Here is a 25,411-nt window from a genome sequence, read left to right as displayed (position 1 = left end):
TTGATTGTACATGTCCATAGTTTGATTTCTTGCCTTTTTCTTCATTTTATCAAAACTATTCTCAAGTCACTTCCACCTATTTAATATATTATACAGTGGATGTTAGAGCCCAATCACAATAGGATTTTTAAGACTGATACTGATATCAGCTGATAGTTCTTTCTTTCAGAACTTTTTATGAAATGTAAAGAGAACGTTTGTTATGAGTACTTATTTAAAAGAGTTTTTACTTACGGTGTCTAACTCAGATCAGCTAGTTGTGTTTTTGGTGTTTCAAACACACGTTCTGGAAGTTTGTAGAGGGCCTTCTGGTGGACAAACTATGCAACATCAACATGGTTGAAGAGTTCTTCCATGTTTTCTTTACTTTTTACATTTTCATTTTTCGCCCATTATAAATGCAGATACTAATACATTTCCAAACAGCTAGTATTGGACTATTGGTTAGGCTTCAGTTGACGTAAGATAAATAGTGGTGAACAGAGTTTGAAATGTAATTGGTTGACCGTGCTTGAATTCCCATTCACATAACAAATGCAAAGATTGTACAGCTGAGGCTTGATATCTGTGTGCAACAAAAGCGTTTCTGCTCACTGCACTTTGACTTTGGATTGCTGCTGTAACATTTAGATAGCTCACTGGGCTTAATTTAATTGGCACAAAACTATATAATGTTCTCCAGATTGCAAAATTGCATTCTTTTTATTCGGGGAATGGAAATTGAACGTGATGAGACCTGGTGTGGAAGATGAAAAAAGAAAAATGTCTGGTGTGATTATGGCTTCTGCTGCTGGTGCAACTAGGCGTGAGGTCAAGTTGTCAAAATGAGCCAAGCCTCTAAGAAGTTTCCAAGTTAACAGAGGAGCAAACAAAAAGGTCCTACTTTTTGAGGGTTATCACTAGAACCAGTTGCTTGTGCTTAGCAACCAGATTGCTTAAAACTACGAGTTATAATTGGAAAGCAATTGAAGTGGAACAGCAGAGAATGGGAGCTTCTTTTGTAATTAGCAATCGGGCTCCTCCTGGTATAATTGTACACATTTAAAACCAGTGCTCCCATTAAGTTCAGTGCTGTGGCCCCTGTACTCAGTTTCACTGGCAAAACCCTTCTTCTCATTAAGTTTTTCCAGTTAGAAGAAGAGGAAAAAACTTCAGTCATACATCTGAGTGTATCAAATTGGTCATTCTTCTTCAACCAAGAAGTGAGCCAATCATTTGCATTTCATAGGGTAATTGAAAGAAAATTCTAACATTACATTAAAAAGTTGCTGAAATGTTGCTGCCCTTTAACATTTTGAGGTCTAAGTCATCACTGGTGTTAAATCTCGACTCTAACCCTTCCCTTAGGGCTGGGATTAGTATGGAGGTCTTTGATAAACATCATCAGGATCCAACATAGCTAAAAACATGGTGTGAATTTGGAAATGATCAGTTAGATCATGTAAAGAAGGCCTGATTGCATTAATGAATGCTGTAGATCTGCTCTTCTTCTTTTTTAAGGGTTTCTTTGGCTGTTGTAATGAGTGTATTGTACCGTATTACCACTGAAATAACTTTAATTTCATTAAATGCCATATTGTTCAAATGGATTTTTAGTTTGGTTCAATTTCTCACTAGGTTTCTTTCTGGCTTCTCTTCAAACCGTAGACATAATTTTTTACTGTCATGGGCACAAAGAAATGCAATTTATATTCTTTTAAATTGAGCTTTCTTTTTATATCCTCATAACTTTGTTCCCTCTCCATGGTTATTCCATTGTGCCGCTGACCGGGGATTCGGTTTGAAAGCTGGTGCACTCAGAATAAATGGCATTTCTGTCATGAAAGCTTTAAAAGTAAGTGCAGATAGTTTTTGACTGCCAATCTGAAAGTGGCAAGAAATCACATTTAGGCAAATGGATAAAATAATGTGTTTGAGTGTGTCAGACAGGTTATAGTGTAGATGGAAAATAGAATGGGATCTTTTTGATGAATAAGAAATGATCATTTGTCTCTTGCAGTCATTTGATTGCTGCGAAGCTCTGACAGTTCAACACAAATAAGACTAAACCTTTTATCTCCCAGGATTCTAGTCAACTTTGGCATTGTTATATAAACCTGACAATGCTTGATAAGCACCTCTACATAACTTCAACAGGGGTCTCCAAGACAAAAAAAAAGTGCTTCGGCAACTTTTCAGTGATGCACAATAGAAGCTGAACATGTGTTGTGTTCACACATTAAGCTTGAAAAGATGCACCGCTGTGTGCTGCTCTCTCTGTCTGGACTTTGACAGCTTATACAAACAGACTGTGATCTGGAGCGAACAATGCGTTCAGGGTGAATTACCTAAGAAGGTACTGAATACTGGACAATTACACACAGTGACAATGGCAGGACACATATCCACACATGCACCAATAAAACTTGGGGAACTGCAAAAGAATTCAATTGCAGTTTTGAGTGCTTGAGTGCATAATAATTAACCAGTGAACACTGATTAATTATTATGTGTTACTGAAGATCTTCAGACTGGAGACTGTCTTGATGTTATGAGTTATCAGAGAAATGCTTCAAATAGTAAATTTAGGTGACCTGAAAAATTTGAAAAGATCAGTGTCACTGCCAACAAAGTTTCATCTGCCATACTGTGACAGAAAGGAAGCAATAAAATGAAACCAACTAAAAAATCTCCTTAAGATAAAGCTCATATTAATAAATGATAGCCTCTATAGGTCACACTGTTTTGGATTTTATAATAAAACAGCTCTTGGGATTGAAGACTTTTGATGGAAAGATTTTGATTGATATTTTTATTTTATAACTTTCTTTCTGCCAAGTTTAAATTTATGTCTTGATTGGCTTACACGGACAGCTTCACAGTACTGTGCAAAAGTCTTGTCATCCATTATTTTTTTTAAATGGAAAATTGGTGCTGTGATTTATTAAAAACATACAAACATAATACAGGTTGTGGGAGATGAGCATGTGTACAATTCTGGTGAGTTGAAAGTCAATATTTGGCATCATCATCTTTATTTAGCATAGCCTGAACTGTCTTGGGCAAGCTTTCTTTTAATGTCTTCACGCAGAATTCAGGAATAGCTCTCCAGGCTTCTTGAAGGATGTTGGCTGCCTTTTGTGCCATTCTCTGTCAAGATGATCTTATACTGCTTCAATAATGTTGAGGTTGTGGCTCTGGGGGCATCACTCTATGACTGAAAGTGTTCCATTTTGTGTGTTTTTCTAAAAAAAAATGTTATCTAGGTATGGTTTTATCAGTTAGGCATCATTTTCATGGTGTATTAGCGTTGTATGAGTGATGAACATCTGAGGGTACTCTTCTGTGTTGATATATCCATCAATTTTAACAGGATCCCCAACAACACTGGCTGGAATGCAGCTCCAAACTCTGACAGAACTCCACTGTGTTTTACAGATAGCTGTAGACGCTCACTGTTACATACATATTGACAGTGATTTGAACCAAAAATGTCAAATTTAGATTCATCACTCCATAACACCTGTTGCCACAGATTTTCCAGCCCAGTCTTCATGTTTGGCATACCTCAGTCTTTTTTCCCCATTTCTCTTTCTTAAGAATGGCTTCTTGGAAGTCAGCATTTCTGATAAGGCTTCAATGAAGAGTAGATGGATCAACCGCGTCTCCTTTTGGACATGTGGCATTTGTTGCTTAAATATGCAAAGTTTTTGATTAATAGTTCTTTTTGCCTGTCAACCTACGCTTTAACATATTGTAACAATTTAACAGTTGGTTATTTGCTAAATCATTGGTTACAAATATACACAACACTGGTTCAAACCTTGGGTTGAGTGCATGGATTTAACTGCTGCAAGGACTGGACTGAAAAGTAGTGAAAAAGCAGCCAAAATCCAAAGAACTTTGAAAGCGCTTCAGAACACCTGAAGAACTATCACTTAAGACCACTTAAAAAAAAAAAAAAAACTTACAATACCGTTTGGCTCCTGTGAAAAACCTTAAGAAAAAAGTCCAGACCTCAACATTATTGAAGCAGTGTAGGATCATCTTGACAGTGAATGGGACCAAAGACAGCCAGTATCCAACAGAGCTTTGAAAGTCCTTCAAGAAGCCTGGAGAACTATTCCTGAAGACTACTTCAAGAAATGACAAGAAAACTTGCCTCAGAGTGTTCAGGCTGTGTTGAAGGATTGCCCTATATACATGTTTCAGTAAATCACTTCATCATTTCCATTTTCCTAGCAAAATATAAAGAATTGAGGGGTGACTAAAGACTTTACAGCACTATAGGGCATCCTCCGTCCTTTTCCTTTTCCCTCTAACCTCTAACCTGACAGCATTTTTGGACTGAAAGCAAAAGTGCAAAAAAATCCAAGCTTCATATTCTTTTTTTTTTTTTAATTTCCCCTTTGCCCTCTTTTCCTGTGTATTTCAGGTAATGCTGGCTGCTTCCTATTGGTCACTGTTGGCACCAGCCATCGACATGGCGGAGGATTCTGGGAAGTACGGCTCATTTGCTTTCGTGCCTGTGGCTGTAGGATTCACACTGGGGGCCGCATTTGTTTACTTCGCTGACCTTGCCATGCCCTTCCTGGTAGGAACTCTGACACATACAGTATTCTATGTTTCCTGGAGAGCACAAAAAATACTCTTGTGGTGATGTGAATATAGCAGGTGCTGATCAATTCTTAATGACTGTTTATATGTATTCACGGTCACTTTTCAAAGACTTATCGCTGCGCATGGGAGCAAGCTATTGATAATTCATGAGGTAAAGAAGAAGAAATGGAGGACATACTGTGGTGTGAATGTGAAGAATTGATTTCCATGCAGAAATAAACAGAAATACCCACTTAACCTACATAGGGCATATCTGAATTTGAATCCTTGAGGACTAGGCCAGTGAGGTTAATACAGATGAAATTTCTAAAAGGAGCATAGAGTAGCATTGCAGTTTTCTCATAATTAAAGTATTGAAATTTAGTACATGCATACAGATATTCTATGATACAATAGCAGAGAACAGAGCTTTCTACTCACGAAAGAGTTGAATCTTGGCACAGATTCGCCACCCATCTTCCTTTGAGAGGTCTGCAGAAATGCCTAATGTTACCTGAGGCAACACATAGTTGTTAAAAGGACCAAGATTGTGTTTTGTTCCACTTTGCCTGCACTGGTCTTTGTGTGGTTTAGATAATAGCATAATTGCTGCTGAGAGCAACTGCTGGTTGAAGAATAGAAAACATGACAGAGAAAATGAGTTTGGGCCAAGAGCTAGTAGAAAGCATCTCGGAGGATTAATCAATATAAAGTTCTTTGTTGCCTGCTCTGGAACTTTTGTAGATGATAGCTTTTGAAATACTTCAGTGTTTGCATATTGATACACTTTTGTTGCCAAAGGCCAGCACACCTGTAAGCCTGTTAGACCCAAGAAAAGAGCCTGTTTAACGTAATCAAGAAAAACAAATCAAAGCAATATCATGAAACTGTGGTTCCAAAAATGGAGACGTTACCCTGAAATTTATTACAGTTTCTTTCAGACTATGTTATTTGCATGCTTTTTTCCATAGACAATCAAATTATAAGCTTATTTTTTCTCATTTTTTTCTACTTCTTTGAGTGGTATATAAATGGCTGAATGACACCTCAATCAAAACAAACTTTAAGCTAACTTTTTAGCTAACTTTAAGGCTTAATAAAACTCTAAATGGGTAAATATAATCAGCAATTGTACAGTCGTTATAAAAGGGCAGACTAGAAAGAATGTAGTTGTTTTTTTGTACCAGACCAGTAACTTTTAATTATGCTAACTTGGTGATTTAAAATGTGAGTTTTAAATCATTTTTGGAGCTAGCGTCAAGTTGCCATTAGAGGAATTGGATTTTTTTTAGAGCTTTCAATACTGGGAGTGCACTGAGCATAGATAGAGGAGGTAGATAAAGAAGAGATGCACACCAATCAGCCACAACATTAAACCACTGACCTGTGAAGTGAATAATATTGATCATCTCGTTAAAAGCCAGTGTTCTGCTTGACAGCTTCGGGTTTTGGCATTCAAGTGATTATCGCTTTGACATGTACAGCCCACCTAAACATTGGCAGAGCAAGCTCTACTCTCGCGTTGCATCGACTCTCCCTGATGGCAGTGGCCCCACCCGCGGCAGATCCCATCATGCTTAAAAACTGCTGGAGAACAACTCGAGAAACATGGCAAAGGTGTTGACCCAGCCTAATAACTGCACAGACTGCAGTTTGAATGAGTGTCAGCAAGACATTTGGAAACAAACTTGATCCACTTGGCTGTTGTCTTTATGCTTTAGTCTTCTTTTAGTCTTCGTCCCAAGAAGAATAGATTCACAGAATAAGTTAGATTCACAAGAGTCAAATAACTTCAGTCCAACAGATTTATAATGATGGAAAGGTTAATTCTTTAGCTGGTTTGTCATGTATTAGTTTGTCAACTCAGCCTGTTTCTCATCTTTCTTCAAAAGAAACAGAGAGAATATGAATATGTGTAAAACATTGACAGAGATCTGCAAACCTCTACAAATTACAACAAAGCTGATTGGTACAGCTTAACTTTTATTAACTGTCCTTTAACCCTTTCCAAAATCGTCCATGTCTTATTAATGCAGATTTTTGCAATCTCTAATGATACAAAAAACAGGTCTGAGCCTTCAGACATGCGGCAGCACAGGAATGTGGAGTGACAGCAGTGGAGGGGGGAGATGTGGGATGCAGCCACAACAGTCAGAGCAGCAGAGAACAGCTGTTGCCTTAAGCTCCTGCAGTCACACCAGGACAGAAGCAATCACTTGAATTACATATGAAGGAGTGCATAACGTCCCTGTCATGCACACTCATATAAGATGACACGCACTCACATAAACACAGCGTACACGCATATCCTGGTGAGGATGACGAACAGTGAAAGGCGAGGGTGATAAAAAGCGTGCGTTCAAAGATTTGGTTGTGCGTCTTTGATCAAATCTATGATGCACATTTGAAAATGTAGAAAACACACAAGGGTTGTATTTTTAGGGTTTGATATTAAGAGCATCAGTTAAGTTCAGATTTCATAACCTTCATTCAGTTATCAGCAGAGTTGTGTCATTGTGCAGGATAAAGCTTGACTGTTGTTGTGTGGCGTATTTGAACCTCATAATCCGATATCAAAACCTGGCAACTTGATGTGAGGGAAAGGTAATGAAGTTAGGGGTCGTCTCAATACTAAGAAATCAGGGAAGAGTAATAGACTGTTTATAAATGATAGACATAGCCTCTGGGTAGGAAAGTGGAAGCCACTGTGGAAGCACCTTAAAGGGCTTCAACCCAAAGCTCTCTTGATCTATGGCATCAGTAAGTTTTCCTGATGGGGTTATGTTCTTAAGAGATAGCATACCTTGTGAATGAAAGGCCAATACTATTCTTCGCTTTCTAAGGGAGATCAACCCTTCAGTTGATGCAAAACCACTCAGGCTTCACGAGAGGATTGTGGCCAATTGGTGATGTCAGCCATCTTTCAGATACAGCCTACAGAATAAATGAGGGACATTAGAGAACAGTTTTTCTAATTTTCTTGTTTGTGCAAAAAAAAGAAAAAATGCAAATGGCCACGACAGGACAGTGGTATAACACTAACGAGGTTAAGGTTTTTACTTTGAAAATTGAGCAGTTAAATGGCAGGAATGACTGGACTTCCTGTTCTCCTCGCCTACTCTGTGCAGACTGACACATTGTCCCATTACTGCTTGTCACGGTCTTGTTTCTTTCTTAAGCCACTCCTGTTATTTTAGTTTCATTTAATGGTGGTGAACACTCCCATCCTAAATCAAATGAGATAAATGTTTCTCCTCCTGGAAGGAAAAAATTGTTTGTATGAGACCAGGACAAAAAGCAATCTACTGCTTGGAGAAGAGGAAAAAAAAGAAGCACCTAATGCTATAATTTACTGCCTATCTTTCACTCCATCACTTCACCTCTTCGCATTTCAGCAGGGGCTAATTGGGCTGCTGACCTTCCTTTCCTTAAGCCACCCATGCAGCAGTTTAATACCTGTACTCCACTGGTAGTCTTAGTAATAGGGGAGGAGATAACAAGTACAGCAATATGGCAAACGAAACATTTCTCAGAGCTTCAGCAGGGACACGTGTTGGTGAAAAGAGTTCAGAGCTGTAAAGGTTTTTTTAATCTATTGTATTCTCGACACACCATAACACACAGGGTACATTGTAAACTGTAGATAGCTATCAACTAGATAACTCTTTTATGCACTTTGAAACAACCTGAAATACATCCTGGTGTTCTCCCAAGAACACTTTCATACTCTGGTCCTATTTCCTGCTTGTAAGACTATATTTGTTTTGAGGTGGGCTCGTCAAACTCTTGACAACTTTACAAACTTGCTTGTGGAGTTGCACATTCGAGAGATTTGTTAAAGCTTAAGCTTAATTTAACACTTCCTAATTACCATGTAAGACTGCCTGCTGTGCTCGATTTGTGGGCGAGTTTTCTCTACAAATGTGGTCCCTAATTTCACATCATTAAATCCAGGAAATTAGCAGGTGGATACACAGCGTCCCTACCAGTGTTAGTATGAGCATCAAGGGACCCAAAATAGATAGAAAATGGTTAGTCATAGAACTATAAATACTAAAAAAAAACCTTTTGCTAAAGCAAAGTGCTAGATAATTAGGTGGTGGGCATTAAAAAATCAGATGCAGTGAGTGTTATTTCACATTTGAGTGGAATGGAAGACTGTTGAACAGCAGCTGTGACGCTGCCTGTTCTTTTTTAACTTCAGTTTTTTTGTCAAATCTGGTCTATTGGAAAACAGATGAAAGAACAACCTGAGTGTTGAACCCTTCAGTAAGATCTGGGCACTCATGAATGCAGTGGTTGAGTGGTTGTTTTGGATTAACTTGTCCTCTTAGATGGTAGGGCACTGAAAATAAATGGAAAGTTCTTCGGCGTGATCACCCGTGATCACCGTTTGATGAAACATCTTGATGCTGATGGGACTTGTGTTTTCCAGAATGCCATTCGCAGGGCTTGAAGGGTCAACAAGTGGTTTGATGGGTATGAAAATGATGTAACCCATGTGCCCTGGCCTTTACAGTCATTAGATTAGATAGATACCCAGCTGATGGCAACTTTCCTTTTCAATAAATGAGGGAATATTTTTTGGAAGAACGTTTTCATCGAATCCTTTTTTAAAACTAGAATTTGAAACTACTGAGATTAACAGTCTCTTTTGTGAGTGTCCTTCACCCAGATGGGAAGCAGTATGTAGTGTCATATTAGATGTCATTAACCCTCATCAGACTGGCAGCCTGTCCAGGATGTACCCTGGCTTGTACCCTATTGTAGCTGAGATAGGCTCCAACCCTACGTAACCCTGTGAGTGAGCGTTCATGCTGCTTCTTTGCCTTGCTAATTGTGTTTGATAGTGAGAGTGATGAGGCATTGAGTTGGCAGCATTTGGTGGTCCAGTACCCTAAAACATGTTTTTGAGTGTGTCAGACTGAATATTGTGTACAGTATTGGTGTAAACTCCCCTACATGCCTGGACTGTTATGTCTTTAGCAGGTAAAGGTTTGGAGTTTCAGTCTGCAAGTGTTTAAAGCAATGTTTTAGCAGTTTCTAGTAGTTAGCTCCACCATCTGTCTTGCTGTTCCTGTTGTTGAATCTTACTGTAAAATGGACAGACTTTGAATGTCTTGGCAGTCATTTGTCTTCTGTTGATCTTAGCATACATAGAACCACAAGTAGACTTTTATTACATATCCTTTCTGATGTTTGTTTTCTTAGCACGTTACATGTGTCATTTTATTCTTCATGGGCATTTCTATTTCTTATTCTCCGGTCTCGTAGTTTCTCCTCAGCTCCCTGAAGCTCTCCTTTATTTTCATTTTATCACATATTCGCACTGCTACTTCAGCCCCCCTCCAACGACTGGCACCATGGTGACAGTAGTGGAAACGTTGGGCAATAGTAATAGCTTGCATGAAATCAACTAGGAACCTGTGGGGGGCCATCAGTGTTTGGACAGCTGCTGCTGGCCTGACTTTTACTGGCTCTTCAACAAACACGGAAGCTGAATGAGAAGAACAACTGGGAAAGGGTAAGATGGACACAGAGGGGGGGTTTGGGCTGACAGGGAGAGAACGATGACGGTGATAAGGTACGAGATGGGAACAGGGTGACGATGAAACAGAAAAGGAGTGACGTTGGCAGACAGCAGGAAGGAGCTGACAGAACCTTTCAGCTTGGTGATAAAACCAAGTAACCAAGACAGTGTGAATCTGTTCCAGTAAGACATTTTTCTTCGCATGCATCTTCGCTTTACACCTCTTCAACTAAAGGAATATGAAGGGCATGAATAATAACTGAGTTTCTTAGAAGAAATTGTTTTCAGAAGCATGTAATGCAGGTTCAGTGTTTATTCATAAACCCTCTGTGGGTGGGTTGTTTTTGTTCCATCAAAAAAGCATGAGCAGGAATAATGAAAGCCATAAACCTCCACACCTGCCAAGTAATTGCAGAGTAATTAGTATTAGATTAAAAGAGATGGTGTTATTATTTCAGATGTCCTGAAGACAACACATCTGCTTTCATTATTTATTTATTTTTTTGACATTAAATTTCCGCAGTGCTCTTTCTCAGCCCGGACAATCACTGTTACAAGCACAATGCGCCAGGTTAAGTGTGTCTGAACAATGAGTGCAAACCAAAGAGCAACCGGGTCCGCCAGCTTCCTCCCACAGTAGAAGAAAAATCAGTTTTCAGTTAACTGGTGTTTCTAAACTGGATTTACTTGAATGTGAATGCAGGGAGGATGAAATGAATTTATGTGAAATGGTGAAGGTGACTTGTAGTCTAGGAATAAGTCTATCCTATTCCACGTTTTGATTAGGGATTATATACAGCTGTCACTATTCCATCCTTCCAACCATCCCTTGTGAAATAAGAATGCGGAATTGTTTTCTATTCTTTGTAGTAGCAATGACACAAAATAATGAATATGGCAATATATCATCCCATTATCCCTTTAGATACCTTATCAATACTCTGGTGGTACTGTTCTTGATTGTGGTGCCAATTATGAAAGACATGAGGACAACTGGAAGTTTATTAATTTGTTGTGAAGAACAAACTCACAAAGGGAAAATGACAGAAAGCTAATCACAGGGCTAATTAGGTGAACTGGCATATTATTAAATTTGAAAAACAATGATATTTTGTAACCACAGTGATAAAGCACTACAGTACTGTGCAAATATTGATAGATTTTTCTAGGAAGCTGGGAAATGTGTGCATCAGTTTATTGAAATGTGCAAACATACATGGGAATGCAGTATCTAAGGCACAAACAGAGTGTGCACAGTTCTGCCGAGCTTGAAAGTCAATATTTGGTCACTATGATCCCACAATGCTTCAATAATGTTGAGGTCCGGGCTCTGGGGAGGCCAGTCCTTGACCAATAGTGTTCTCCTGTGTGTTTTTCTATCCAGATATGGTTTTTCTGCATTGTCTGTATGTTTGGGATCATTGTCATGTTGATGCTAATCAGACACTTTCCAGATGGTATTGCATGGTGGATCAGATCCCTGAGATCCCCAACAGCACTGGCTGACACACTGCACACCATGCAGAGATAGGCCAGGTTTTTTGTGTTTGTAATAACTGTTTGTGAATCACATTCTTGTTGCAAAAATATGATTTTATGCCAGGAAAACTGTGTTGTCTTTTGTATTTTTCACAAATTCAGCTGAAGAAATGGGAACAATGTTATGTTGTTGTGACAGGCTGCTAGTAACACAAAACTGTCTAATGATACAATTTAAAATTGGTTCTTTGCTAAATTGTCTGTGTAGACACAACACTGGTTCATCCCTTGAGTTAGGTGCCTTTTTATGCTTTAATCATTCATAGTGAGTCAGTGTTAAGGGACTTAAGAAACAAACAATCAAAAGCCATTCCTCTGTAAATGATCAGGTCCAATAACAATTACAAGAAAGCCTAACTCCTTGAAGGAAAAATATGAAGAAATGAGGTGTGGTTCAAGACTTTTTCACTTTATTGCCTCTGTTTTTGGGGGTGGGTTATGTCCTCTGTTTGAGTTACTCCAATATCATGACGTGTTTATGATTGTCTTGTGGTGGACTGAGTATCATTATCATGGTAATCATACTGTGATAATATAACAGTGTTTTACTCTGGTTCATCTCAATAACAGCACCTTACCTTGCACTATTTTTCATGGAAGTCATAATTTGCTGTGTCTTGTCTAAAATTGTTCTACTTTTTCTTGTTCTTGACTCTGTGTATGAGCCTTGCTCTTCTGCCCTCAGTCTGAAACCAGTGTATAGAAACTGACCTGACCTTATGTCAGTAAGAGCCTATGATTACAAATCACCTGTTTTTGCTTTCTTCTGAGTTTTATTAGTAGTTGGATAAACACAGAAATTCAGCTCACCTGAATTCAGCTCTACTAAAGCTCTTGTCAGTTTTTGTCCATCTTTTGTCCTTTGGTTGAAGACAAAGAGAGAACAAATGTTATGGGAGCAAGCCATTGCAGGATTACATGGTTTTAGAAAGCAGTGGCACTTGACCTTGAAAGAACTGATGGAGTTTAAGGCAGGATAAAGAGAGCAAGAGTAATAAAAAAAGGAGCAAAGAGTCCCTGTTCCATTTTCACTCATTGGTTTTCAAACTCTCACATGTGCTTCTCTAACAATACACGTGAAGAGACTCTGATGTGACTCCACACTTGAAACACAGCGCTACTTTCTTACCTCCTTGTTCTAACCTGAGCTACCCATCACCATAACAACATATAGCCCTCAGGAATAAAGGAAGTGTTGGCCAGAGGTGGGAACATTACACCATACTGTACAGTATATCACCAGAACTCGGTTTGTGTCCACAGCGTGCAGGGGGCACTTAGCCAAGAGGGGAGGATTAACAATGACCAAAGCACAGCAAACACATTTACTGGACTGGGATTTTTAGTCATGGTAACTCAACATGAAAGTCCCAAACAATAAATCTCTTTAACAGTAAAATAACTCCACACTTTGCACTTTAGTTTTAAAACTCTGGCCTTCACCTTGAGTGACTGGGTGAGAGAGTGACCAAACGCACACGAAATACCAACTGATTTAAGCAAATTTCTTCAGTCGGTCTCAAGAGTTGTTTGTAGAAAACTGAACCCATGAAACGAACTTTATTGTGGCTGTTAATTTGCTGACTTTATTATAGGATTCAGTCCATTAAGATGGACTGAATCTGCACATTTCCATTAAGGAGCCATTAAATAAAAGCTTGCATTTTGCAAATATGAGCAATTCCCTATTCAAATTAGGACAGTTCATTTAAGAAGCATTATCTTCTTTTGGCCTCTCTAATATCACCTACTTGCTTTTCTTCCTCCCACTCAGATGGAGCTGTCAGCAGAACTGTTGACTCGTGACCAAGGGCCTTACTAAGTAGAGTGGGTTAGTAATAGAATCGTTTATTGCTGTTAACAGGCCTGAAGGTTTACAGGGTATTCTGTGCTGTTGGTCATGGTGGAGTTTAGAGTGATCATGCAAGGTTACTACATGTTGTTGGTACACAGTAAAAATAAACTGCTGCCACAGTACCACACTGTCTAACAGCAGAAATGTCAGTAAAAATGAACAGTAAGAGGAAATCAATGAATAAAACACCAGCTGAGCACTGATTGATTAAGGAAAGAACTGCACACTCCTCCATTATCTATTACACCGACCCCCTCACACATTTAGCTCCTGTGAGAAAAGTAATCATCAGAATTGTCTCTGAAAACGGGAATAACAAGAGCCTTGATATTCCATCGGTGAACATGCCAGGAAAATACCTTCAAACACCTTCAGATATGACTGCGACAGTGGTGGGGCTTGGCCCTAATAACAGGGTCGGAATCACACAGAGCAGAGATCGTCACGCTTCAGTTCACCTAATTGTTGCCGATTTAGATTTAGCAGGGTCTTTTTTTTCCAAAAGATAGAGCAGAAAAAATAAAAACGTGTCTCTGCGGAGTATTCCTCTCGGTGAATCGACAGAAAGCAGCAGCACCTAGTCACGGTCAGCTTACTGTGCAGGGTAAAAAAGAAAGACATTCTGTGCCCTCTGAGTGTGTCTTTAATTGGTCAAATACAGCCCAAATCACAGCACGGTAATTCTTTTTAACTAATGTGTGCTGATTTTGTCAGATAGCGTGTGGTTAACAAATCAGAAACGGTTTAAGGACTCCCCGGCTGTTGCTGTGGCACTAACTGAGGCTTTCTAGCTGAAAGAAGCTCTGAATGACCCAAAACATCGAAACGTTTACATCCCGGAGGCTTCACACAGCTGCTTCTACTGACAAGACAAATTCAGCTCATACAAACAACAATAAATCAAGTTCATGTTTATTCCTTTCCTCATATATATATTTATTCTGTGTTTGTATACTCTCTGGATGGGCCATCACCGACCTGGCCCAGTACGGGCTCTAATTCTGTTTACACTTATGAACTCACAAACACTATCCCTGCAAAAGAAGACGTCTAAAATAATACGGCCATCTGGAGACGTTCGAACGGAGCCACTGACTCTTAGCTCCTTTAAATTTTCCTTGTTTTTATACCACCCACGTTTGCTGTCAAACACTCCCCTCTGTCATAGAAGGTCCCAGTCCTGTTCTCGTTCAGACGTCTTGCATCTCTATTAACCATCCGCACAGAAGAGCTTAGCTGGCTGTAGTACATTGTTTTGCATGCATAATGAAATGTAGCTGAAATCAGCTTTCTGCTTGTTCACACTGTACTGCATAATGAAGTAAACATGGTTGTTTGAAGAAATTCTCTCCCTGTTTTTTTTTTTTTTTTTTTAAATCCTCTTTAGCTGATTTGTTGAGCTTTGATTAGCAGGGACCGTCTCAAACATACCACAGGGAATAATGTGGTTAAGCTGACTTGTGATTTTCTTCTTCTTCTTCTCAGCTGCGGTTATTGACCAGTTTGTCATCGGTCTTTGAGCTCAAATCTCATTTGAGCTGGGTATTAGGATTCTAACATAATTAAATACTGGAGGGAATAATTTGTCAAACAGCCGGCTGCTTAGATTGAATATACAAGAATGTATTTACGGATAATAATTTTTCTTGTTCTAGAAAAAATTTAAATAGAAAAATTCTAACAGAAAAAAGCAAAGGAGATATCATTTATGCAATTTTGAAAAATGGAGAGAAGCAAAGATGATGCATGACGAGATAAACTGCACTCATAATTTTTCAAAAACAAGCAATTAGAATGTCATTTTTGTGCTCTATTAAACTGTTGTTTATGTTTGCCCTTATTTTCTGTCATTAATCATGATGGATGAAAAAAGTTTCCAATAATGTGTTCAGCATATTACATTAGAGTAATATGCTGCCATGGTGCAGTCTCACCAGGTTTCACTTCGGATTGTACTGGTATTAATTTTGTTGCTGAGTAATTTTTTGTCAATCTTTTCGTCAACTAAACAAAACAACTGCTGTTATTTTGTATGTGAGGGGCCCGTTACTCGTGTAAAAACTGTGTTGTTGGAAATCCGTGAATATTTTCCCCCAGCACCCAACGCAGTGAGCAGGAGTAAAAGTCCAACAATAAGCATTCAGAGTTAGACATGAGCATTACAGGTCCACTTTAAAGGTACAGACCAGCATAATACTCTGACTTTTAGTCTCATGATTGGATTTCCAATTCTCAGAATATCACAAGGATGATGATTTAGCTGGATTTGCTTTTGCTTTTGCTGTGTTTGTTCTTCATTGCCCCTCACCTACCACTGTGACAGATATATTATTTGTGGTTTTCAGGTCAGTACACCTACAGAGCAGCTGAACTCCCCTAACAGCCTACACTTGTAACACGACTTTCATCTAATACGTTCTCTTAACTGATGATTTGAATTGCTCTATCTTTCTCTTTCCTTTGATGAAGAGGCGGTTTGAGAGATATTTTCTGGTGGTAAAGTAGAAAAATGACCATCTCAATAGCTAAAAAAACCATTTAGCTGGCCACCATTTTCCAGTTTAGATTCAGGTCTTTTCAGATAACCCATTATAAAAGAAATGGAGCAGGGTGTCACATCATTAGAACAGTAGGCCCAACTTTCGAGGCCTCACTCACACGCGCCTAGAACCAGTTAGCGACCATCTGGCAGCCACTGGTTACAAGAGAAAAATGCATATTTCCCAACTTACTGGCTCATACTGGGCAAAAGAAATCATGAGGATGATGCTATGTAAAGCCTAATGAGCCTCCTTGCAATTGCTTTGATTGCAAACAGATTGCCACAGTTGCTTTGCAAAGATCTCTCCAAGAGGTGGAGAAACTTTGACAAGTGCAATACAAACTGAAAAATAACGTTACTTACCATTTTTCCGTGTGAGCAGTGGTTTCCAGAAGGTAGCTACCCAATCTCTAGCCTCCATGTGACTGAGGCCTAACATGGTGTGAAATTTTTGGTTCCTACCCAAGTAGCTGTGGTGCCTCATCTTAATCTAACAGCAATTGAAGTAGTAGCAAAGTTGTTGATCCTTGTGATTGTTAGGTCTTTTATTGGACTGATTTTCCCTTAAAATATTATTGAGATGGTCGTTTAGTAATTTGGGAAGCTACCTTTTACCAGAGATCCTAAACAAAACATACAAACCATTCATGCAGCTGTTGTTGCATAGGGGTGTACCTTCCAATCCTTTGCAATAAAAGACCTGTTAGCCAGTTGCTGCTATTATTATTCTTTCATCCAACAAAACACTGGAGAAGATTTAATTTGAAATGGCTGCAGACAGTGTTGGTTTATATAAATCTTGAAAATGACCTGTTAGAATGAAAGGACTCCCTTTTATACAAAACTGCTAAAAATAAAGGTATATTGCTTTCTGTAATAAAAGCTCCTGTCACCATATGCTATAGAGGCAATATCTTAACTGAAGATATTCAAAGTAAGTCTGACAACCCTGTGACCAGATTTCACTGCCTGGATTTTTTACATATCTGTTCTCTTTCATCCAGACTGCAATAACCTCCTCCTGTCTCCCATTAGACTGTCAAATGGCTGACACTGGGAGTCATCCACTGTGTTAGATAGGGATGCTAAGAGACACTGCATCTAACTGAATGGCTGTGCCTGGGTTACCATTAAACCAAACTGAGCTCTGATAATGTGGCACATGCCGTTTGATGAGCTCTGTTCTTCACACTGCCTTGTAGCGTTATGAGGGTATGCATATTTTACTAGGTTGACCCTGGTGGGAATAAATTCAGAATCTGTGCTGCATTAGTGCCGTCGTCTACACAGCTCAGAACAATTTCCAGTACCTGCATCCTTGTGTGTGTTTGTATGTATGTCTGGGGATTGGATCATTCGAACAATTAGTGCTTCTGAAAACCAGAAAATGTGATGCGAGTAAGGGTGCAAACCAGCACAAGATAAAACAAATCGATGCACATTTTCTTTGCTTGTTTCTGGTTTTGGCTGATGTTGTTCTTAAAGCAAATAAAGTGGTTTCAGGGTTCACCGTAGAATATCAGTGACATTCAGAAACTTCAAGTGATGATGGGCAAAATAGCTGCTAGCGATGCGAAGTATATGGGTCCTGAGTTGACCCTTTCCCAACTCCAAGGTGAGCAACTGAGGCAACTAAAGGAATGTTCACTAATGACAAATTAACATCCAAATGACCTTTTGTGGACATCTTCAGTACTTGTTTCATGTCGTCCACTGACAGTCAAAGTTTCATATAAATGGAGAGGAGTTAAAAGATTGCAACGACTCCTGGGCTGCACCAAGGCACACTATATGATAATAGCTATTATTAATACCAGACATTATACATTAAGAGTTAAAGAATAAAATGGTGGAACTAGCTAACTTGCAAGCAGCTAGGGATAGACATTCCAAGCAAAATTATCATTATTATTTCAATATTCACAAAAAACTCTTCAAGTATTCTGTCCACATTGCACTCTCAGATATGATATATGATACAGTGCATCATTACAATAGACCTGTGACATGTTAGCTTTACCTGGTGAAGTTTGCACTGGACCTGTTTGACTGCTCTACTTCTCTTTGGCTTCCTTTGCTTCTCCTGTTTGTGCAATAGCATCTAATGTCGCACAAATGATCCGGCCACTGGTTGTAATTGTTCATCTTAATGGTGGTTAGCATATAGCTTCTACTTGATTTTTACTGCCACAACCTCAAGTTAGAACTGTATTACATTTTACCGCCTGCTGGCATAACAAGGGAAAATATCAGAATCTGAATACTGAAAAAGGTGACCATCTCTAAATCTACTGGACTTTAAGTAATACAAGGAGTTTGATGTCTCCTGTGTCATCATGCTCACTCACAATTGTTTGTCGTGATCTTTCACTTATTAATTAATTCTAAGATATATGTTGCTAGAGTGGTGTGATCAATGTACATGCACAATAAAAAGATAGTCTGTTCTATTTTATTCTGTTCTGTTCTAAAGAAAAATGTATATTCATCTCATTTAGTTTGTGATGATTATATCACATAGAGACTGCTGCTTAGTAAGTACTCTACTCTGAATCCCAGGCTGGAAACATTTATAAATACGTTGCACTTTTAATTTGATTTATGTTATGCTTTTGTGGACTATTGCATCTGTTACTTTGGTTTCTGCCAACATAATGAGCTGATCTCATTGTGTCTTGCATGCTTAGATACTTTTATATTTAGCGTATTTAATTTATTTATTTAGTTTTAGATTTAGATAAGATCATCAGATCTGCCCAAGAAGCATGAAGATGGAATTATGTGCCTCAAGGCTACATGTAGGAAAACATTAATTAGGGTTTTACATCTACATTGCTGTTGCCTTGTTGATGATCCACTGTTAGAATTGACTCACTTGCAAACAGCTGCAACCCACTGTCGATCTGTCTTTGGAAGGTTTACAAAGACAGATTGAGTATGATTTTATGTTTTTTATTGTTTTTTCCCCCATTAACCCTGCGATAGATTGTGTACCCCTCCTCTCTATGAATCTCCTATCTATCTATGACAGCTGGGATAGATTCCAACCCAGCTGCAACCCTGAATGAGGGAGACATGGATGGATGGATGGATGGATGGATGGATGGATGGATTCTCTACTTGTAATAAAGGTGTTTTTGTGCCTTATTTTATGTCTTGGTTTCATCAGAGTAAAAATAAGACTGCAACATCCTTGAAACTAGGAAAAATTGTTGATTGCTGGGTGATTACGTGCAATATTTTTCAATTACAAATAGTTGTGGCAAACATCTGGTTGCCCAGAGGTTGCAGCACCCTCCAACCTCTGCTTTCAGTCTGATTGAAAATGATCACACATTGAAAGTTGATTGCACAGCTCGCCTGATGGGAGGCAACCTGTCCCAAACAATCACAATCTAACTTGGACCATAAATTAAGGCGTGCAAGTCACTCTCAGACTGATTGCCAAATGTTTGTTGTTGTTATTTTGCATTTAAATCGCTGTCCTGGAGCAACTATGTCAGTGTTTGTGGAGATATTTGAAATCTCTTTAAATCTCTGTTTGAAATCTAAGAGGTTCTGGCTGAACTCTGAATGTAAGTAGATGATAATAATTTTTGATGAATGGGAAATTCTGTATTTGTAAATAAAAATGGATAGCAACAGACACTTTTTGATTATTTATCATAGTTAACCATTATATTATCACAAACAGAATGTATGAAAATGGTAGCTTGAACCCCGCTGAACTGAAAACTGATAGCAGACTGAGTGTGTCAGGCTGTTTTTACACACCAAAGGCACGTGTAAGGCAGGAACTTGACTGAAAGTGGTTAGAGACCTGGTCCAAAGCTGGATCTGCATTTCATCGGCATTGAGATGACAAGTTCGTTGCATGCGGTCGTTTAAAGTGCATAGAATAAAAGCAGCCTGTAAGTGTGTGCGTTAATGAGTGGATGTAGCTTGTAGTGCACAATCTTTAATATGAGCATCCACCAGTGTTACAGTGTAGATCCGACAGAGAACAGCATAATAAATCACCCTAAACATCTTCAATGTATAATCTGAAAACTTTTACATTAGGACATGAGTCTTTGTGTGCCATTAATTTTTCAACAACAACAAACTTCTTCTTTTTATTAACATTTCTGTCTCCTGAAAATTAAATTGACTTTTTCAGTATTTAAAGGAAATTTCTGGGTTTTTTCTACCAGTGCACACTAATGCAAAGGGCTCACACACATACACATTTGTGTAATTCTATTAAGCACATTAATTCATTTGGACACCTTATAACCAAGAAGAATGGCACCAATTTCAAACCCTGAGTGCACCTGCCACAAACCTGTTACCCCCCCCCCCCCCAAGTATTCAAATTAATCACAGTGTGTTCAAAGCTTTTAAACACGCAGCAGATGTACATATACGCATGCACAGCAACACACAACACACGGAAAATTCTATCAGTGTTCATTTATTACTGTTTTATTTATTTCTTTTCATTCTTTTGTCTGTCATGGATTTGTTGAGCTTTTTTAGTTGGCTATAGATGCTTTCATCTTTTTCTCTCTGCACACTGTTTTATTAAGCACGGTTCTCTCTGGCTCTTGCTCTTTGACTCACTCTTCCACCTGCCTTTTTGAAGTAAAGCCAGCATAATTGCACATCGTATGAACACCGTTGCTCCCTTCTTCCTCGTAATCCATCATCGATGTCCCGGCTTCCAGCTCTTTGCACAGTAGGGTCACAGCGGTCATTTTAATGAGTTTGCAATGTCTCACTCTGCTCCGTCTAGTTTGTTTGTTATCTCCTCTGTGTTTTCGAGATTTATGGTTGCACGTGAATAAGTGATGTCTCCCTTATCGGAGGCGTATGGCTGGGCTGTGGTGCCCCTCTGTGTGTGCCTTTTGTTTAATGGATTCTGGTAAAACACTGATATGCTATCTTGTGACTGTTTAGAATAAAAGGGAGACACAGAGATGCTAAATGGTCCTCAGAGGCGTTTTATTAGTCCAGAAATCACAGGAAGTTTGAACAAATATTAAAACAGCTACATGTGTGGCTCTGTGGACACTGATTTCCGCTGACTGCAGTTTTCATTTGCAAGTAGAAAGAATGTGTTGTTTTGTGCCTCCGCGTTCTCCAAGGACAGTGTGTTTTGCTCCTGAGTTCAAAATGTAGAAATCAATCAGTTTTTCAGTCATTTAAAAGCGACCCAAAGAGCCCCCAAGGATCAATGACTCAGCATGACTCCTCTGATATGCTGTATAGTCAATGGCTTCAGAAGATGACTAAGAGAGAGGCAAAGAAACTGCCTTGTATCAAATTTATATTTTAGTGCCATTTGTATGTGATAGCCAAAAGTTTCCTACATCCAGTGTGTGAAATGATATGCAAAAGCAAATTCTCTTTGTGACAGGTAAATTACCACCAGACTCTTAAGTGTTTTCCAGCTCACTGATTTGCTTCTTTGTCTAGATTTCATAAGTGTTCTTTCCAGCTGCAGCAGACAAGTGAAGAGCTCCATAAAAGCCAATATATCCAAGAACCCATAGTAAGTCCATGTTGCATGTATCACCTGTTTGTGGTGCTCAGTAAGAGAGTAAGTCTGTTAATGTAGGTTTGCAATTCACAAACAAAGTAGTTTGTGATTTAGACATTCTAGAAATGAACCGCTTTACCACCTAAATTAATAAATCTGATTAATTCTTATCAATCAGTGCAGATATTAAACATTAAACAGTTTTGTTTGTGTGTCCGCGCTTGGATCTGCTTTACAAAGAAATTGGGTGCGCTTGGTGTCATCATAAGCCTACAGCAACTACTGTCTGGTTTTTGGGGAGGGTGATTGGATTTCCCCTTCCAAAAAATGTATTCACCTTCCCTAAAATTGAAAGCATAACACAGCAGTGGATACATTTTTTATATCAACAACCAAACGCTAATAACCAATGTTACTGTCGACATTTCATAGATCAGTGGTAATTTTTGGCTAGGCTAAAGCTAAAAGGCTGTTCCATGTTTAAAAGGAAATGTGGAGGAGACAGAGTAACAAGCTATATAACACCTTGATTTTCAGCTCGTTTGAAATGTTCTTGTATTGATCATCAGAATTGCTTGGCTTGTTACTACAGTTGAAGTGGCAATGGCCACATCATTTTTGCACCTCAGCTGATGGTGTATTGCCACCCCACCAAGGTGGGCGGGGGCGGGTGGCCGTCATTGACACCCAAATTTTTGAATTCGACAGCCATTTTTATAATTCTACTAATTCTTTCAAGATTCTATGAATGGTTACAAGTGCAGAGAGATGTTATACAGCCTCATTATATAGCAACATCTCAATAAGATAATCCTTGCAATCAGCATTTTAGCACATGGAGACCTGTATAGATGCAGTTTTATTTCCATTTCCAGGCTGTCCATCCGCAGAGCTGGAAACGATCCAAATAGGCTTATTTTAACCAAATTTCTGTCCAGAACCTGTAGCTCTTTGACAATATGAAAAATTCTCAGTGATTTTTGTAGCAAGTAAATTACACTGCAGAACATTCTGAAGCCATTCAGTTCGATTGAACGACTCAGAGTCTGTGTTTGAAAAGAGGTAATTGGCTTTTTAGTCTTAATGCTCTGCTGTAAATGTCTTGGGTATTTGGATTTGCCAAAAGTTTTGCAAAATTAGGCAGAGATAAGATTAAAATAGAACCCACAGGGTATTGTACAGTCACGCATCGACTACCTGCCTAGTTGTGGTGAGCTAATCCATCCATTATATATGTGTGTGTGTGTGTGTGTGTCCTGCTGTTAGTCCCTTTTGCTGTGTTATTGATCAGGATGGCCCAGTGTGTGTCTTACGCTTTCTATTCTGGGCTTTTTCTTTTCCCACATTCTCTCGCCTTCTCTTTTTCTTGACCTTTTCCTCTTGTTTTGTAAATATTACAAGATTTCACCATAATCTACAGCATACTTTATTTATTGATTTTGATTTAAGCCATAACTCAATCTAGGTGAACCACTTCATTTTCCCCCTAGGTTGTAAGCAGTGATTGAAGTGATGAAAGATGTGGCAGAGGTTTACAGCACGCCAGTATGTAAAATTCACTAACTATGTGTGCGGCATGATGATAGTATGAACCTACTTTCCAGGTTGTTTAAAATATTATGCATTTTTTAAACAATAGGTGTTCATGTAATCCCAGCTAATCTTAATGATTTATTTAGTTTAGGCTAATTTATTCTGTATCACCACCAGTGTTGGTCAAGTTACTTGAAAATAGTAATTATTTATCATGTTACTGTATATCAGTAACATGATGCCCATTTCTGATCACCACACTAAGTAGAAGAACCTGCACATTCAGAGATATTATCCTCGCTTGGAACTGAACACACAATCATTCTGAATTAATACAATATACAAAAACCAGTTTGTGTTCTATAGTCTTGAACTGTCAGTTATCACATTTGCACCATCCTGAGGGCATGTGTTGAAAAATATAAGATATTTTCAGGGCCAGTGCTTATGGATATTAGCTAAATAGTTTTGTTATAATGAGATGATCTGTGTTGGTTCCATTTAATTGTAGTTAAGATGCCGTTGTCATGTTTTATTATCGTTATAATGCCATAAGTGAAGCGTGTTGCTTATGTCACTTGTAGATGCCTTACTTTACATATAATGTATATGCAATACAATGTAATGTAAGGTAATTAAGGCTACATGTAAATATCACTGCTGAATCTCACTTAAAGTAATATAAGAAAACACTGTAAACTGCTAAAATAGATCAAACAAAAATGTGACTTTAGTTGCAATTTTTTGACATAGAAAAAATTCATACAACAACTATACAGTTAGAACCGCATAACAGTCATCATGTGCATGAACAAAGACTAGCTTCCAGTTTATGGAGCAGTAAAATTGTGTCAGCGTGGTAAAAATGGGATCATCTCCGTTCAAACATGGTGAAATTTTGAAAGATGTAAGTAATTATTGTAGAAGCAGTACTTCAGAGTTTTAGCACTGCACTCCTATTGTGTTATCAGCCAGAAGAACAAGAAGTAAATTCCATGCATTCCTCTAACTTGTCAAAACCTAGTGATTACATTACATGCATTGCACTGTGACTCACGCTGTGTGTTACACTGGAAGATTTAAGTTGATGGCTTCATGCTGAGATGATAAGCGGGCAGGAGTCTTGTACGCACTCTTCCTTGAAACGCCATAGCACCAGATTGTTTCCATTTCATTTCCAAATGTGTAGTCTTCAGACCCAGCTGACACTGACACGAGTGACACCGCATCGCTTACTCTCACTTACTGTAGACTTAGAGTTCCCCCTAACATGTTCAGATGAAAAATCATTCAAATCCTGCTGAAACCTGAAGCTTTAAATCTTTTTTGAATCTGTAGCCTAAAGGCTTAAATGACTTCACAAGCACAGAAGAAAACAAACAAGCTTGATTTGATACTGATTAAAGTCATTTACAACTGTTTTCATATCTGCCTGTATTAGAGGACTTTAGATTCAACTAGAGTTATTAGAAGTGTGAAGAAGTGTTTCATGAAAATATTCAAATAATTTGATTCCCTACTATTTTGAAGTAAGCTGTTCCACAGTTGGGGACATTCTAGTAAAAAGAGTATAAGTACTATACCTGACTTGAGAGGAATATTAGTTTTTCTGAATCAATGGCAATAAGAACCAATGATGCTTATGTTTTTGAAACAAATTGTTACATGTTGAACCTTTTAAGGAAGTTGATTTCCAGAGGGATCTTTTATGTGTGTGTCCGCCTCCCTATTTGTGTGAGCAGGTGTGTATTTGAGGACACAACCATCTGTTACCGTGGTCTAGTGTTAGGAACAGGAATGTACACTGCCTTTTATTCAGTTTGCACTCCTTCTGCATGTAATTAACATCTGATTTTCTGCTGAAGCAGCTTATTATGCAATCACCAGCAGGAACTGCCTGTGCTACAGGCTCAATACTAAGTCTTAAAATTGCAAATTTGTGATTTGCAAAAATTTGAGTTGCCAGCCTGTTCTGCAGAACAGAAGTTTCCCTGTTCATGACACCAAGAATAATTGTGAAAGTGATGTTTTTCTAATTGAAATATCTTAAATGTCAACACCATAGTCTTGGGACTCATCACCCACGAAAACATCAATTTTAAAGCAGTGATAAGAACAGTGTCATAACCCAAAGCATATTTTCTGAATCCAAACCAGTTAGTCTTGATTGCTAACCTGAGAGGTCAAATGGACTGCTACTTATGAAAACACCAGCAAATAGAAAAACACTGCAAGACCACAAAAGTTGAATAAAACAACGGAAACAGAAAAAAAAGCTGCAGAAAAAAATCATGAAAAAAAACCATGAAAGAA

The 25,411-nt window shown here is 38.5% G+C and overlaps 1 protein-coding gene across 3 annotated transcripts in view; it reads left to right on the top strand.

Moving 5' to 3' along the window:
* The window catches only part of LOC116330238 (zinc transporter ZIP11), a 173,279-nt gene that overhangs the window by 34,637 nt on the left and 113,231 nt on the right, over nt 1-25,411 (top strand). For all 3 annotated transcript variants that reach the window (XM_031752491.2, XM_039616740.1, XM_039616741.1), the window contains one exon: nt 4,415-4,573. In XM_031752491.2, the coding sequence (XP_031608351.1) occupies nt 4,415-4,573 (159 nt within the window). The remainder of the gene's footprint in view (nt 1-4,414; nt 4,574-25,411) is intronic.

The sequence above is a fragment of the Oreochromis aureus genome, linkage group 8 (assembly GCF_013358895.1).
Source record: "Oreochromis aureus strain Israel breed Guangdong linkage group 8, ZZ_aureus, whole genome shotgun sequence".
NCBI classification, from domain to species: Eukaryota; Metazoa; Chordata; class Actinopteri; order Cichliformes; family Cichlidae; genus Oreochromis; species Oreochromis aureus.
Note: the sequence above shows the minus strand (reverse complement) of the source record. Positions and strands in the feature narration are given on the sequence as shown.